Genomic DNA, 19100 nt, shown 5'->3' on the forward strand with positions numbered 1-19100 from the left:
TGATATGCTGAATCTAGATTTTTGATTATGGGCCCAGTTTTCAAGTTGGTCCAAACAGAATTCAAAATTATTATATTAAGTATTGTGCAATAGCAAGAAATTTTCAATTGAACAGTATTCAGCAATAGCAAGAAATCTTCAATTGTACAGTATTGTGCAATAGCAAGAAATCTTCAATTGCACAGTATTCAGCAATAGCAAGAAATTTTCAATTGCACAGTATGGTTCAATAGCAAGAAATCTTCAATTGACAGTATTGCGCAATAGCAAGAAATATCTTATTGCACAATATTGTGAAATAGCAATCAATTTTCAGTTATTTGGAGTTATCTTTCTTTGTCCAGAATAGATATTTGTGCAATAGCAAGATATTTTCAATATTCTTTGAAAATTTGAGTTATCTTTCTTTGTCCAGAATAGTAGTTGAATCAACTTAAATCATTGTTTTATACAATATACAATGTATTTTCACTTTTACTACCAACTGATAAATTAAAACAATCTTTACCATTCAGTGATAAAAAGCACTTTTTTTACATTTTAATATTTTATGATGTATTTAAATGAGCAGTTATTGTTGCAAACTCCATTACAAATTTGAATTGAGATCAGTTTTGGAATAAGGAAAAGGGGGATGTGAAAACAAAATTGGGGGGTCAATTTTTCTCATTTCATATTTCATAAATAAAAAGAAAATTTCTTCAAACATTTTTTTGAGAGGATTAATATTCAACAGCATAGCGAATTTTTTTTTAAGTTCATTAGACCACATTCATTCTGTGTCACCAACCTATGCTGTGTCAACTATTTAATCACAATCCAAATTTAGTGCTGAATCCAGCTTGAATGTTGTGTTCATACTTTCCCCAACCATTCAGGGTTCAACCTCTGCGGTCGTATAAAGCTGCGCCCTGCGGAGCATCTGGTTTACTTATATATATATTTAAAACGACAAAACATTTTCATATTATTAATTTGTGTTCTAAAAAAATATTTTTATGAGTGTTCATTGAAGAAATGAATTTATAACAAGCGATAAGGAATGTTATTTTGCACTCGATAATGTCCTCGTATTTATACTATGGGTTACCAGTCAAAAACGAAAGTAAAATCTCTGTGGCAACAATACATCGGAATGCCCTTACCGCCATCGTGATGTAAAAACCGGTAAATATGACTTGAAGTGTAAGATAGATGTGCTGATGAAAAGTCTTTGCTTTGTAGAGATGTTTCAGTTGTGGATGAACTCAATACATTGCTACTGTAGTACCACTGAAGTGCTTGGAAGTATTGAAGAGAAGAATAAGTGTCTTTATCCACCAGTGGTTCTTGTTGGTACACATAAAGACAAAGTTGAGGCTTCTGAGGAAGTAAAGGTATATATTAGTATACATATTATGCACAGTTTGTCATCGCAACTTCTCTGAAACCACACATCAGAATTTCATAAAACTTTGTAGATAATAAGGACATACTATGTAGATGTGCATATCGACAGGAATTATGATTAAACTTTTTTTTCTAGGAGTTATGCTCCTTCGCTTTGAACTTAAACTTTTTGCCATAAAGTACTAAACAGTTGGTCTGTCAGTCCTGTTCTTGTCATCGCAACTCCTTTGAATTTTTATACCCTAAGCAACAAAGTTGCGAAGGGTATACTGTTTTTGACCCGTCCGTCTGTCTGTCCGTTCGTCTGTCTGTCTGTCTGTCTGTCTGTCTGTCTGTCTGTCTGTCTGTCCGTTCGTCAGTCCTGTTCTTGTCATCGCAAACTCCTCTGAAACCACACAACAGCATTTTATGAATCTTTGTAGATAATAAGGACATACTATGTAGATGTGTATGTCGACAGGAAAAAAAAATTTCTAGGAGTTATGCTCTTTGAACTTTGATACTACTGCAACAGTTTGTCATCGCAACTCCTCAGAAACCACACAACAGAATTTCATGAATCTTTGTAGTTAATGAGGACATAATGTGTAAATGTGCATATCCACAAGAAATTTTTTATCAGTTGACTTTTGTAGAGTTATGAGTCTTTGAACTTAGGAATCTGGTGAGATTTTGTTGGTCCAGTGACAATGTGGGGGCGTGGGGTATGTGAGTGTGCTCACAAAGGTTCTTTAATTCAATTCCTTGTTTGATTCACTTCAAACTTTATAGAATGACAAATCATGATATTCAAACATTGCCATTGAAGAAATTTCGTTTTGTTTAGATTATCAGAATCATGACCATGTCACCTTACAAATGTTAACTTTTTTTAAAACCATCCTTGTCGTTGCAACTCCTCCTACTTGATTTTTCTTGATCTACATGAAAATTTGTGTATTAATTTGTTAGATCCTTATATATAGATGTGCACGCAGGTATGGTTTTCTGAACCATTCAGGTGTTTTTTTTTAACTATACACCTTTCAACTTAAATTTTTTTGACAAAACCGAACTTGTCGTTGCAACTCCTCCTACATGGTTTATTGCGTCCGCTTTAAACTTACAACAATGACAGGTTTTTTTTCACTTCTTCCATTGGTTGATAACATTTGATTGTGTCAGGTTTTATGTAATATGAAACTTTCTTTCAGACTTGTTTAGTTTATTCACAAAATATACTTTTTACGTAGTTACATCAAGAGTCCAAGATCCTCTTGATGTATCATGTACGGTTTCACTGATAACCAAGGTTCATAAATAGTTGTTCATATATATATACATTTCTTAAAATACAAAACAAAAAATTTTGCATTATGTATTTATCTATTCAATTTTAGATACTTCTTGTCACTGACTGCAGTAACGGATTTTATTTTATTATTTTGTTTTCGTTACATCTTTTGATACATTCTTGAACCAAAATTTGGAAGACATTAACATTTTTCAATTTCTGATTAGATATATCATACGATTTGTATATAGAAAAACCTAAAATTGTTTCGAAATAATTCCGACCAAAATATTTTTTTCAAAAATTTTACATTCGAACACTAATTTTTTTAACAATATCCTAAAATCTACATTTGTTTTCTCATTAACTCATAAATACTCTTCCAGAAATTTTCTAAACATTCACAAGTAATAAAACAAGTGGTTATAATCATCTTTTTTCATTACATACATCACATATAGACTGTCGTTTGTTTGTTTCCATTTATATAATAAGTCTTTCGTTTGAAATATAAAATTTAAAAGTTTCCAAGTATATGGTTTTAGCTTATTCTCTTCTGAAAAATGAAAAATAAGGAAATACAATTTCAGTAATTTTTAAGATACATATACATTAATTTTGCTTTCACCAATTGAGTGTTCGGTTTAAGCTTTACAAATGGATTTGTATAATATGTTAGTTGGACTATTTAAAGCTTCAATGTAATAACCTTTCCAAATTAATTAATATCATAGAATATTAACAATACTCCTAAATGAAATTTTGGACATTTTAAGATCATGGCTTTTATTTTATGTCAAAATATTAATGTCTGGTTACCAATTATTCTTCTGTAAATATCGACAATGTGATTTCCAAGAGGAACTTATTTTACTGCTAAAACTGTACCACTTTTACTATGAGGTTTGGTAAAGGAGGGGTGAAAGATACCAGAGGAGCATTCAAACTTGTATGTCGAAAATAAGTAAAAACTGATATCCTAGAATGGAAAGCTCATATGCACTACTATCTTTTTCAAAGCTCAAAATATAGGACTGTGTGGCATTTTTTCAACATGTATATGACCCAAACTTCTAAGAGTTTAAACTTATACTAAAATTCTGTACTACCTGTCCCTTCACTTTGGGTCTTCCATGTGTATTCATACTGGTAAAATTCCCAAGTTCTGTTTCTACGAAATGAAACATATATAGATCATAGCCGTGAACCAGTAGGTAAACAAAACAAAATATCTATGAATATTATAAACTCCCCAAAAGAGCGTGGTTTGTGAAACAACTGTAATTACAAAAGCATTTATTCAAAAAATCTTGAAAACACTTTTTCTCACAACAATAGTTTTTTTATTATGATCATAGCCTAAAATAAAACACTGGATATGCTATTACAGTATATTTTATACCCCCACCCCTGATTCAATTTTTAAACAATTCGAAAACAATTTAATACTTTAATTAATGACAGCTTACCGTACATGTATGTGCATGTTTTCTGACATAAAATGTATAGAACCTGTATGAAACTATTCTGATAACAAATTGAAAGCATTTCAGAATTCAATAAATGGAAAGCTTAGTAGTTAATCATTACAACATTCAAGGTTACATAAAGTATCCAATCTACCTTAAGTCTCCAGTTCACATCTAACTGTATCTATAAAAGTTCATAATATCTGCCTCAAATGGTCTGTTTAGGAATATGACAGTTTTTGTCCATTTGTATGATGTGTTTTATCATTTGATTTTGCCATCTCATTAGGGACTTTCCGGTTTGAATTTTCCTCGGAATTCAGTATTTTTGTGATTTTACTTTGTAGGGCCCCTAATGCTTAAATTACCTGTTTTATGACCCAGGGGTTAGAACTTTTCTCCTAAGGCCTCATATTTGTTTAATAATTCTGCCGTTTCTGTGATTATGGAATATTTATTAGAATCTAAGGATAGAGTACACTATTGTTAGTTTAATTGAGGTATTTTTGTATCCTGAATATTTTAAACTCCTAAAAAGAGGCTTGGTTTGAGAAACAGCTGTATTTACAATGTCAACCTGTAGGCTAATTTCTCAAAAAAAATATGCTGAAATAAAGCACTTGTGTCATCTTTAATATCATTGACAAAAAATATCAAGTTACTAGAACTCTTTCCAATTTTCAAAAATAATGGTTCTATTTTCAAAATTAGTCCATTTGTTTTCCCCTAAATTATCTGTTTTCTTAAATCTGTCAAGGTGATAGTTTGTTTTTTTGGTCTATCCACCACCTGATATTACCCAACGGATTTTAATGAAAGTTGATATTAACTGACGTATCCTTATATTGTTCCTTGTGTCCAAATTTTCGACAATTGATACGTTGTAGATGATTGAAATTCACACTGTCTAATCGATCAACCTCATGCATTGCAATGATTATCTGGTATGGCCTTGCTCTTCGTAGAAATCACAAAAACCATGTGAATAGAAAGCTTTTATTAATGTTCGTGACCTTTATTCATGATATCACTGCACCTCTAGTCCCAAATGGAATTGGGTGAAAGTAAACATTACTACAGAGTCGATACCTTTGGTAATACCAATATCTTTTTAAATTTATTTTCCACACAAAATACGGTTCAGACGCGCCTTTGTGAGATTTTTCATCAATCAATCAAGAAACAAACGTGAAAAGCTACACAGGCATCTTTTCCAAAGAAGCACTGAACGAAGCTTCATGGGCAATAGGGTTATATTTTAATGAAACTTGATATTAACTGACGTATCCTTATATTGTTCCTTGTGTCCAAATTTTCGACAATTGATACGTTGTAGATGATTGAAATTCACACTGTCTAATCGATCAACCTCATGCATTGCAAATTATCAGACATACCTTGATGTAATTCTGAAAGTCTCAATTTTCCAGCGAGATCGATGGCAAATCCTTTAATAAGGTCAGAGCTAAACACTATAATTGAAACATTTTAGCCATGCTGCTTCTGAATTGTGATTAGAAGCAATAAGGACTTATTAATTTGCTCTGAAGTTTTGCAGGTGGAAAGGTATCGGAGTCACATGAGTCATTCCTGAGCAAAAGTGATCAGTATGTGTTGAGTATGTGCGATATAAAAAAAAACTTCTTATGCAAGAAAAGGGCGTCATTAACAGTCGTTATTAAAAATGTAAAAGCAAGTTCATGGCCTGATCAATCAGAGCTCAGACATAAACAGGTCGATTTCTGTATTTGACTTAAAGATGTCAAAATATGTATTTATTATAAAAATTTGTTTTCAATTTTAGACTTATCTAAGTCAGAAAATGACAGACTTGTTTAGGTCTATTTCTGTGGATGAAAAAACTTAATTTTAATTGGTGGCCAAAGTACACCACCTATGACAGCAAAAAACTGTCTGAGTGTTCACAAGGACTTGAGCTATCTATGTTTAATTATCTAATTGAACATCCTTACTAAACACAGATGTTTTACCTCATTATTAGTGTGGTTCCAGGTGGTTGCATTGTAAGGTTAATTAACTATCTCCGATTTTTTAGACTCTCATTCATATTTTTCTTTGTTTATACACAACACAATTTAAGATTTATGTTTTATTATTAAAATATCAAAACATACTAAATCTACACATAATATTAAAATCAACTGTAACATAACAGTACATAAAAGTCTACATTGGATGACTAACAATATAATACATTATTGGCTTTCTTGGGGCTACTCATTCACTTAAAAGAATTTGAAATAAATATTTCAAACTATTCAAAATATGAGAAAATAAATTTAAAACTTATCAAAATAAGAGAAAAATAAAAATAAACGATTAGTAAAAAATGTTCCTGGGGCGATCCCCAGGAATGAACCTATTTGTTCCTCGGCAGGAATGAACCTAGTTCCTGGGGCGATCCCCAGGAATGAACCTAATTCCTGAGGCGACCCCCAGGAAAGAACCTAGCTAGTTCCGGGGCGATCTCCAGGAATGAACCTATTTTTCCTCGACAGGAATGAACCTAATTCCTGGGGCGATCCCCAGGAATGAACTTAATTGCTCCTGGGCGATCCCAGCGTAGTAAAAATACTACTTAAAATACAATTTGTTCCTCGACAGGAATTAACCTATCTGATGTATTATTGAATTGGGGGAGTATGATTCCCCTGGAATTGAAAATAAAAGGCACATATCAATTTCCATATGAGAAGTCCCTAAAACAAGAGGTAAACAAATATTTATATGTTTAAACTAACAAACTAGATATATAGAAGAAAATATAACAATGTCGTTTAGCAATTTCAAATCACTCTTTCTATAACATCAATTTTTTAATAGATATATTTTTGACTTCGCTGGAATGCATTGCATGAGAAACACTTCAGCTTGAATAAAAACATTACCAACACTTACAACTGTATGAATTATTCTTAAACAGAAATACCAAGAACTTGCAGTCAGAATCCCACAATATTGGCCTGACTGTAACTAAAAATAACACCTTCAAATACTTTACATATTTGTAATACATTCATATCATACCTAACATGCAAGCTAAATACCCAGTTAATGCACAGGTGTAGTTGGGGATTGTGGGTGGGATAGCTGATTGTAATTGCATCCAATACAACGATGCTTTCTCTCAATTCATCAACAATACTCTAACCCCCTCTAGGGCACTATTCCTACTTAGCTAAAAATAAATGTTATGTTATTGCCTAAGAATAGACTAAGATAACTGCCTGCTGAAATCATTGATAACAGATGCATTGTATTGTGTATAAAGTATAATTTAATAAATCAAATTTCCTTTTATACACAACACAATTTAAAATGTATGTTTTATTATTAAAATATCAAAACATACTAAATCTACACATAATATTAAAATAAACTGTAACATAACAGTACATAAATTTCTACATTGGATGACTAACAATATAATACATTATTGGCTTTCTTGGGGCTACTCATTCACTTAAAAGAATTTGAAATAAACATTTCAAACTATTCAAAATATGAGAAAATAAATTTGAAACTTATCAAAATATGAGAAAAATAAAAATAAACGATTAGTTAAAAATGTTCCTGGGCCGATCCCCAGGAATGAACCATTTTGTTCCTCTGCAGGAATGAACCTATTTCCTGGGGTGATCCCCAGGAATGAACCTAGTTCCTGGGGCGATCCCAAGGAATGAACCTAATTCCTGAGGCGATCACCAGGAATGAACCTAGCTAGTTCCTGGGGCGATCTCCAGGAATGAACCTATTTTTCCTCGACAGGAATGAACCTAATTCCTGGGGCGATCCCCAGGAATGAACTTAATTGCTCCTGGGCGATCCCAGCATAGTAAAAATACTACTTAAAATACAATTTGTTCTTCGACAGGAATTAACCTATCTGATGTATTATTGAATTGGGGGAGTATGATTCCCCTGAAATTAAAAAGCCAAATGAAATGAGTTCATAAAATGAAAGAGTGAAAGCCCCCAAGAAATAATAATGCTAACAAATACAAATGTTAAAAAAAAAAAATTAAAAAAAATAAAAATAAAAAATAATACATTAACAATACAATAATTTCAAAAACGACACATTTCTGTTGTGCTTTAGAAATAACCCTCTTACCAGTTCTGAAGGAGTGACCACAGAAATCACTTTCTCTCTAACCCAGGCGGATTAAAATCTGTCTTACATAATTAAAATTTCTTGCGTTTAATGCTTAACGAAGGTTCATAAGTAGTGTGACTGTAGTTCTGACACATTATTACTATGAAGGCAGGAATCAAGGTATTGTTTTCCTTATAATTTTGGTGCTATATAGTTCTGAAGTCTGCATCAAGATATTGCTATCCTCATATATTCCGGTGCTTTATAGTTCTGAATTCTGCATCCGAAAACGATAGGTAATTAAAAAACGAAAGTTCATAAGTAGTGTGACTGTCGTTCTAACACATTATTACTATGAAGGCAGGAATCAAAGTATTGCTATCCTTATATATAACGGTGCTATAAAGTTCTGAAATCTTCATCCGAAAACGAAGGTTTTAATATCTGTATCTGTATCTGTATTTTTTCTGTAAAATAAAAGAAAAGAAACAACCTGGGAATTCTTAGTAGTCCTTAAATACTCAAGAGGGGTCTAAGTGGAGATCTCAGCTGAGTTAAATATAATACATTAATACGTAATATTAAGATAATAAACGACCTGTGGCGATTCAGCAGATGTAGTGCAATATAAAAAGAGAATGACTGACCTGTGGCGATCTAACAGGTGTAGTACGACCTTTGACGACCCAGCAGGTGTATTACAATTTACATAAAGAGGAAGAATGACCTGTGGCGATCCAGCAGGTGTATAACAATATACATAAAGAGAATGAATGACCTGTGGCGATCCATCAGATGTAGTACACTATACATAAAGAGAATGAATGACCTGTGGTGATCAATCAGGTGTAGTACAATACACATAAATAGAAAGAATGACCTATGGCGATCCAGCAGGTGTAGTGCAATATACATAAAGAGAATGAATGACCTGTGGCGATCCAGCAGGTGTAGTACAATATACATAAAGAGAAAAAATGACCTGTGGCGATGCAGCAGGCATAGTACGACCTGTGGCGATCCAGCAGGTGTAGTACAATACACATAAATAGAAAGAATGACATGTGGCGATCCAGCAGGTGTAGTACAATTTACATAAAGAGAATGAATGACCTGTGGCGATCCAGCAGGTGTAGAACAATATACAGAAAGAGAATGAATGACCTGTGGCGATCCAGCAGGTGTAGTACAATATACATAAAGAAAAAGAATGACCTGTGGCGATCCAGCAGGTGTAGTACAATATACATAAAGAGAATGAATGACCTGTGGCGATCCAGCAGGTGTAGTACAATATACAGAAAGAGAATGAATGACCTGTGGCGATCCAGCAGGTGTAGTACGACCTGTGGCGATCCAGCAGGTGTAGTACAATATACATAAAAAGAAAGAATGACCTGTGGCGATCCAGCAGGTGTAGTACGACCTGTGGCGATCTAGCAGGTGTAGTACAATATACATAAAGAGAAAGAATGACCTGTGGCGATCCAGCAGGTGTAGTACAAATACTGAAAGAGAGAGAATGACCTGTGGCGATCCAGCAGGTGAATACAATATACATAAGAGAAAGAACGACCTGTGGCGATCCAGCAGGTGTAGTACAATATACTTAAAGAGAGAGAATGACCTGTGGCGATCCAGCAGGTGAATACAATATACATAAGAGAAAGAACGACCTGTGGCGATCCAGCAGGTGTAGTACAATATACATACAGAAAAAGATTGACCTGTGGCGATCCAGCAGGTGTAGTACAAATAAATAAGAGAAAGAATGACATGTGGCGATCCAGCAGGTGTAGTACAATGTATATAACATGTATAAAAAAAAATGAAAGACGTACATGACGTAGTGCAATATATATAAAGAGCACGAACGACCTGAAATATAATTTATATTTATAACTACTGTATGAAATGTCCACCTGGGGAGATCCCTGCATGTGTGGATTAATCTAGACTAAAGATATAAAAAATGATAAATACTGTGTGCTACATGTACTATGTGCTGAAATATAATACATATAAAATAAATACATACATGTATGCATTACTTATACTGAGAAATGTTCACCTTGGGAGATCCTGGAATGTGTAAAATAATTCAGTAAAGAGATAGCAAATTATAATAGAGATATGAACATGATAAATACTGTGTGCTTCATGTACTATATATGTACTGAAATATATACATTTAAATTCAATTCATTTCTTAATTATTCATTTCTTAATATACTGTACGAAATATACACCTGGAGAGATCCCGGCAGGTGTGGAACACTGTGGAATAAATTCATAAATATGATAAAAACTGTGTGCTATGTGATGAAATATCATACATATAAAATAAATACATATGACTGTGAAATGTCCTGGAAGGTGTAGAATAATCTAGAATAGAGATAGCAATCTAGAATAGAGATATGAACATGATAAATACTGTGTGCTTCTGTACTATGTGCTGAAATATAATACATATAAATATATATTCATACTTATACTGTACGAAATGTTCACCTGAAGAGATCTCTGCAGGTGTGGAGCATTCTAGAATAGAGATATAAATACTGTATGATACTATGTGCTGAAATATGAGACATTAATACATAGTATTACTTATATTATGTATCTACTGTTATTACATAGATATAAGGAGATGTATGTTTTGCTTATCAATAAAATACAAAATATTACTTATACTTAACAAAGGCAAAGTTTCCACCAATACAATATATTCAGTTGCATATCCTTAAGAAGTTCAGACATATATACGTGTCCTCGAATCTCCATGCTGCTCTTCACACCCTACTGCAGTAGTATATGATACACCCGTATATATGGTACACTGTGTTCTGTATGATCTAAGAGTGCCCTAAGTGCTGTTGGGCTAGTGTTGAAGGACTTGCGGAATTAATATAGTTGTAAGGACTAATCTTAAACTACTGATTAAGACGACATCTTCTTCTCTCCTGGTACGGATTGACCTCATACTACGTGATTCCTAATTCCACTCGGTAAAAACAGGTGGCTTCTCAATGTCTAAGTAAATATATGTCCTTTGATTAAATAAAGTCATAGGGTTGCTGCTGTAATATTTTCTACGTCGAGGCAAAAAAGTTTCCACCAGAGGCAGTGGTTCTGTATAATAACCATAACAGATTCGTATGTATCTCATGTATCACGATCCCTGACTTCCCGAGCCTAGGCGGTAGGAACATGCTTATCGGCTGCTTATTCAAAGACTACGAAGCGTTAAAGAGCCGACGCAATTGAAATGTGTATGTAGAGCTGGGAGTAGTGTGTATACTGATATAGCATGAGTTCAAAAGTAGTGTTTCAGGAGTTTTGAGTGACTGCCGTCGACATAGTAATAAAAAACTGGCGGGCATAAAGTACGGGCAACTTGTAATGATACTGACATTTCTGGAAAATGTTTGACAAACAGTTATTTATTAATTCAAATCTGTAGATTTAAATACTGAACGAACGTTTTACACACTTAGTCTACTCAATCGTGGTTCTATTCCCATAATTGTTATTGTTTACATTTATGCGGTGCATTGTGGGATCGCGCACTTGTAAATGCTGTCATGGCCGAAGGTCTCGATATCGAAATAAGGTCAATAAGCCATTCTCATAGCGTTAGCTGGACATCTACTGTTCTTTGTCCTCAACTCTACACGAAGAGTTTAATTCCAGTTTCGAAATATACTGGATCATGATACGATGATCTCTGTTTACCTGGGCGCGTACCCATAGCACACACTTGGAAAAGTGATTATTGAAGAGATAATCATTACTCAATCAAATGAAAAATATCCAATCACTATTCCAAAGAAACGTATATCCATGTCTATATTCGTTAACATAAGAATATTAAATAGATTTTTCGAATATGGTTCGAAAACAGTAAATAATAGCTGATTGTAATTGCATCCAATACAACGATGCTTTCACTCAATTCATCAACGATACTCTAACCCCCCTCTAGGGCACTATTCCTACTAAGCTAAAAATAAATGTTATGTAATTGCCTAAGAATAGACTAAGATAACTGCCTGCTGAAATCATTGATAACAGATGCATTGTATTGTGTATAAACTATAATTTAATAAATCAAATTTCCTAAAGACAAAGCATTGTCTTTCAATGTAGTCATTATTTGATTTAGATGCATGACCTTTTTATAAATATGCGTGGGTCTTGAAGTTTACCAATTTTGGTAACTTATCAACTTGTAGGAGTCGACATTTGCAACTTTTTGATTCTGGTCAATTATTTCTTGCTTTACAATATTTGACTTATTAAAGTCGTATTTTGTCTGGCTTTAAAGGGAGACAAATCCTAAAACTGACAAATGTAGACCTCTATGAGTCGAAAGCAGATTCAGACTTATTTATGTCTGAGCTCTGACTGCTGATTATTTGGTATTGCTTTATTTATTGCCTGATTGTGTTTACTTTAATTAATTCTTGGTCATGGATGCTAAATGGTAAACTGCTTTTCTGTTGAATCTAAATCTGTGCAATTATCTTTACCATTGATGCATCATTTCTTTCACGTACGCACCTCAATATTTGCAGTTTTTCTGTCTTTTTTAAGGTTTACTCCAATCCTCTGTGAATTTCGATAACACTTTTTTGTGCTGACTGCTCGCATCCATTTTCCATTGATTTATTTTTCTGGTGACAAACATTGACACAAAATACATCTTTCCTACACAATAACAATCTTTCTTATTCCCGTGTTCGTAGGAGTAGACTTTATAGGACTTTCAAAAACTAGCCATTATTCGGAAATAATCTGTTTAGTTAATTAAAACTCAAGCAACTCATATACAACCACGTTTATTTCACCATTTTCTACATAAGAAAATGCCTGTACCAAGTCAGGAAAATGAAAGTTGTTATTCATTCGTTTGATGTGTTTGAGCTTTTGATTTTGCCATTTGATTACGGACTTTCCGTTTTCAATTTTCCCCGGAGTTCGGTATTTTTTTTATTTTACTTTTTGCAGGACAAAACTATTCCAAGTTGAAGTTCAACATCCTTGCTTGTGGACTAGATATATTCGTGCTTACTGCAGGGGGCATCATCATTGTCTTGTGATGTATATCCAAACTCATTGTGAAACGGTACTCTAATTTATAATAACCATTGACATATCTTTTATGTTTTTTTCGTCATAGACTTATTGAAGAAAACGACTTTATTTTTTAGATTGAGGATGCATGTAGAGATTGCCTTGATAAATATGCTGAGGATGTTTCAGCTGTTGCACGAAGACACATTAGTGATAAGTACGAGTACTTTATTTCAAACACAGAAGATAATCCAAGTGTATTCCAGCTAATACGACAAAATCTCTTAAACTTAGCCACAACAATGAGAACATGGAATATAGACTATCCTATTAAATTTATTCAGTTGGAAAAATGTCTACGAGAGAAAAAGAAGGAGTTACCAATTATTTCCTTTAATGAAATTAAGCAAATATCTACTGAAATACCAAAACCATTAAATCATGAAGAACTTATGTTATATTTAAAATTTCATCATGAACTCAGAGCTTTGGTTTATTTTGAGGATCTTTCAGATTATATCATTTTAGATACTCAATGGTTGTCTGATGCTTTTAAATGTATAATAACAGCAGAGAAATTTCAATCAGGTGCCAGACGGCATCTTTTAACGGATGAATGGAATGATTTAAATATTAGAGGAATATTACATAGTGTGGTTTTGGAACATATATTAGAAACAAATAAGAAAATCTTTAAATTTGAGGAAAAGCAAAACTTGTTTCAACATAAAGATCATATATTGAAAGTCATGGAGAAATTTGATATTATAATACGTCCAACTGTATCAGACAAAGATGCTGCTGATACAAATCCTTGCTATTACATACCGTGCATGGTTAAAGATGTACCTGACTGTCTTATACACGAACAATTTAATGTGACAGAAAAAAACTGTACAAAATCCACTTGGTTATGTTTCAAATTTAAATTTCTACCAGGACATTTAATGAATCATTTGATTGCTTCACTGAGCCGGAAGTACGAAATTGCAGAAGTACCTGTCCGTGGACAAACAAAACGGCCAATAGCTCTTTTCAGAGGAGCTGTCGTCTTTAAGTTTCAGAAGACTTCAAAATTACTTGTGATGACATATCCCAATGTGATTCAGATTCAGGTTTGGGATTTTGGGAAACATTGTAACATTGAAAGATGTCTTTTCAAGGACATTGATGATTTTGTTACAAGAGAAATAAACACTATAATATGTAAAAGATTCAAAATGACGACTGTAAAATTTGACAAAATGTTGGGATGTAGCCTTGCAGAACCAGACCGTGTGACAGGATTTTATGAGCAAGATGCAGATTATTTTTGTGAGATGTGTACAGAAACACATATCAATGAATGGTCTGATCATGCACCGATACAGGTAATATATTATTTTAATTGTTTGATAGGAAAGATTTCATCTCATTCATGTTATTGCATCATTTTTAATATATTAGTCTAGAAGTCATTCTTGCATTTTTAAAACATGTTTTGACCACTTGTTCTCACGCTTTTCCTTTGATTCATAAATATTATCCACAGGCACCCGTTTAGCAATTATAAAAAAAATCGCTGTCATTTTATTTGGGTTTTTTTTTGTATTATCTGTCTTTTTGTATTAAATTGGCACAAATATCTGAATGTCTACTATGTTTTTAAGAGTATATATGGATATGTCCCCTCAGTCAGGCTTCAGTTGATTTTAGGTTACTCTTATTGATTTGGTATAATTTTGAAGACTAACATACACTAGATAATTGATATTTAGTTTAAGGATGTTATAAAAATTTCTTCATTTCCAATTTAACCGCAATAATGGGATGTACCTTTAGTCATGCTTGAATGACTTTTAAATTTTGTTTGTTTACTTATTGAAGCCATTTGTGTGATAACAGTTCACACAGGATCGACATACATATAGTCTATGAAGTCAAAAAAGAAAAGTACAAAGGGATATTAAATTCCTTAAGGCAGTTTTTACGCAGGGAGATTATTGCTGCAACTAGATAACATTGTACATTGTTATGTATGTTTCATTAGTTATTTATAAATTTAAGTAAAGTGATGAACATTCAATAGTGGTAACTATTTTTTAATTTTTTTTTAGCTGACCAAGATTTCTGAAAAAACTCAACATGTTCCAGGATCTCATCTTTGGGTTGAAAACACCAGTCCAATGCAAAGTACATCCACAAAGGTAACACTCTACTGTTGAAAACATACAACATGTATATAAACTAGTATTATGTAAATATATGTAGTTTTGTATAACTAAATGTGTAGGATGTTTTAGATTAATCATAATTACATGGATAGCATTTTTCACTGGTCAATTATTGTTACTATCAGTTATAACGGGTAATCAGATCCGTAACCTTTTTATGGGTTTGAAAACATTATAGAAGAAAAAAGAAAGAAAGAACACCAATAATGATCGACAAGTCAAGATCTACAAATAATTTTAATGTCCGAAATAAACTGTCGACTTCTTACGCTTATAGCAGTTATTGGCTATAAACATGCTAAATATGGATGTTTACCCATTTTTTGTATGTTCGCTCATCATCATGAAAACTATAAGAGATAAGAAGAAACTGTTTACAGCTAAAATGATCATCAGGACAAGATCTACAAATTTGTCAATCTAGCATACATAATTAGTTGACCCCTTGTAGAAGCTATTGTCCTTGAAGATGTTTAATGAGGTTTTGATGAGTTCAGGTATTTTTGTGCATTTTTGGCAAACACTTTTAGCTTTTAATAAACTACTTGGCAGACTTCGTATATCTGTATATGCCCTTGCATGATCAATTTTACCATTCTTAAGTTTTATTTTTTTTTTTTTTTTTTTCTTTTCTTCATTGTATGCTAGTAGATTGAGATGTATATCATGTATATTAGAAATTCAAAATGGCCTGAACTCCGAGGAAAAGTTCAAAACGGAAAGTCCGTAATCAAATTATTAGTTTATTATTTATTGACAGAAATTTCTAAAATTTAAAAAAAATGTTATGTTTCAACTTCCTCAAAGATGACTTCAGATAGATTTGGCTATTTTTAGATCCATTTTGGTCATATAGCTCTTCAACTGTTTAGATTCTTATTCATCCTTTGAAGGTAAATCAAGAAAAACGCATGAAATATATATGGTGTTGTTTTCAAATCTCATTGAAATTATTTTATAGCTTAATATGCAGTATTAGCTTTGTTCAATTTTGAATGTCGTACGGCGACCAATTGTTGCTTACATCTACTCCATTTGGTGTCAGGTGGATAGTTACATTGGCTTTCATATCTCATGATTGTATGTCTAGTTAGCTCACCTCTTGTTCATTTGTTTATCGCCCAATACAAATTATTTTACTTATTTCAGAGTTACTATGAGTTTTCCAAACTTTGTTTGTTTTACATACCAGCCCTATACATGATTAGTATAATGAAACCTGTATGTGAATTATAACTCCTAAGTCCAAACAAATAGAGTGAGCAGAAAGGATAAGTATCATCCACAATGCTTAGTTTTCTGTCAAAATTGAATAATTTCTCAAGGTTTACTAATTATTATATTATGTTTTGTATAATTGAACATGCTTTATTAATTGTAGGTGCGTGTAAGTGTCAAACGTGGTAAGAGAGATTATTCAAATATTTCTGAAGAGCCACCAAGTAAATGCAATTTGAGAGAGGTATATGATATCACAATAATGTATCCGAAACTATGTATAATAAACATTCTGACCGATATAACATTTAGAAGATTGGTATGATTACCCTTAAGGCAACTCTCGAAAACACACCAACGACACAGAAATTAACAACTATAGTTTACTGTACGGCATTCAGTAGTGAGGAAAACCCATACCACATAGTCAACTATAAAAGGCCCAGAAACGCCAAATGTAAAACAATTCAAACAAGAAAACTTACAGCCTGATTTATGACGAAAAACAAAATAATATAATATACAACAACAAACGACAGCAACTGGATTACAGGCTCCTGACTTGGGAGAGGCAAACACAGAATGTGGCGGGGATAAACTAGTTCAAGGCACCAATCCTTCCCTAACATTTTATGGACAAAGGTTTAACATTACAACATAAGAACAAAATATAAAAATCAGTTGAAATGGGCTTAACTCATCAGATGGATGCAAAGCAGAAAAAAACCATCTAGCTAAAATACAGAGTGGACGTGGCAGGGTGCTTTTACATCCCCAAAACAAAAAGAAACTAAGGACGGATATTGGAGTAGCCTTATTCACGATTACGCTGACCTTTTACATACTTTATATAACAATTATTTACTTTTATTATTTGTTTTCAGTTCACCGCAGAGCAGATCAATTTTACAAAGATGGGAATAATTGTGCTTAATATTCTTGCTGATGCTTCTTATGACCTGTTAAAACAAGATATACCAAATCTACGTCCAAGGAGCGATTGTGATATCACATACTTGTACCAGGAGCATTATAAATTAAAAAAGCATGTTCCATCTAAAGGATGGGGAGGGGACTGGCAAAAAATTCAGGTTACAAACATAGCTGTTGGAGATGATATTGAACGTATAAGACTTACAAGGAATGAACTACAACACTCACGGGCAGCTGAACTTGGGGATACACGTTTTAATGAGTTGTGTAACATATTAACTGATCTCTTACAACGTTTTGATCAACTTAACAAACCAACAAGGCTTTATACTGATCACCTACATGAAATTTTGGCTAAAACTATTTCTGCTGAGGACGTTCAATCAATTGAAAAAGAAATATTAGGTAAGTTAGAAATCTTAGCCTTTTTAAAAACAGAATTTGTGCACAAAGTTCGTTATGATTGTATCCATTTATTTTTTTACAACAGTATGAAGGTATGCGAACATAAAACATAAGTATTTAGAGAACATTTTCCATTGCATGATAATCAATATAGCGTCCTTTTCTATTGGTTTAAAAATTGGGTTTCTTTGAAAACTGTTAAAGTAGAACTTAAAACAGAAACTAAAGTTATCTGAGCAGTTGTGATTTATTTTGTTTTCATTTCAGAAATGGATATTGAAGTTGAAATTATTCCAACACAATAGAGAAATAAGCTCATGCGTATTTTTTATTACAAATAGTAATTTCAAAACTTTTAAAGAAATTTACATACTACCTACCATACCAACTTATTGGCATTAGACTGATCATTTTTGACTAGATCCGTGTATTGAGAAAAAAATGCTACCAATTACAGTCTGTCTTAAACAGTCTCTACATAGAGTTATACAAATGAATGAACCAGATGAAAAAGTCAACCAAACTGATTATTCATAGAGTTATGGAATGTGATTGCCATATGGAATAGAGAAGAAAACTGTCTATTCATAGAGTTATGGAATGTGATTGCCAAGATGGAATAGAGAAGAAAACTGTCTATTCAAAGAGTTATGGAATGTGATTGCAAAAATGGAATAGAGAACAAAACTGTCTATTCATAGAATTATGGAATGTGATGGACAAGATAGAATAGAGAAGAAAACTGTCTATTCATAGAGTTATGGAATGTGATTGCCATTGAAGAAAGAATAGAGAAGAAAACTGTCTATTCATAGAGTTATGGAATGTGATTGCAAAAATGGAATAGAGAACAAAACTGTCTATTCATAGAGTTATGGAATGTGATGGCCAAGAAAGAATAGAGAAGAAAACTGTCTATTCATAGAGTTATGGAATGTGATTGCAAAAATGGAATAGAGAACAAAACTGTCTATTCATAGAGTTATGGAATGTAGACTTGTTTT

At 32.8% G+C, this 19100-nt stretch overlaps 1 protein-coding gene across 1 annotated transcript in view; it reads left to right on the forward strand.

Annotated features, from left to right (window-relative positions):
• LOC139497797 (uncharacterized) overlaps positions 1-18873 on the forward strand; it is a 35497-nt gene extending 16624 nt beyond the window's left edge. The window contains exons 3-8 of the mRNA XM_071286031.1: positions 1225-1376; positions 13465-14697; positions 15424-15513; positions 16922-17002; positions 17643-18096; positions 18364-18873. Of these exons, the coding sequence (XP_071142132.1) occupies positions 1225-1376; positions 13465-14697; positions 15424-15513; positions 16922-17002; positions 17643-18096; positions 18364-18401 (2048 nt within the window). The 3' untranslated portion in view covers positions 18402-18873. The remainder of the gene's footprint in view (positions 1-1224; positions 1377-13464; positions 14698-15423; positions 15514-16921; positions 17003-17642; positions 18097-18363) is intronic.
• Positions 18874-19100: the final 227 nt, after the last annotated feature.

Source organism: Mytilus edulis, chromosome 12, assembly GCF_963676685.1.
Source record: "Mytilus edulis chromosome 12, xbMytEdul2.2, whole genome shotgun sequence".
In the NCBI taxonomy this organism is placed as follows: Eukaryota; Metazoa; Mollusca; class Bivalvia; order Mytilida; family Mytilidae; genus Mytilus; species Mytilus edulis.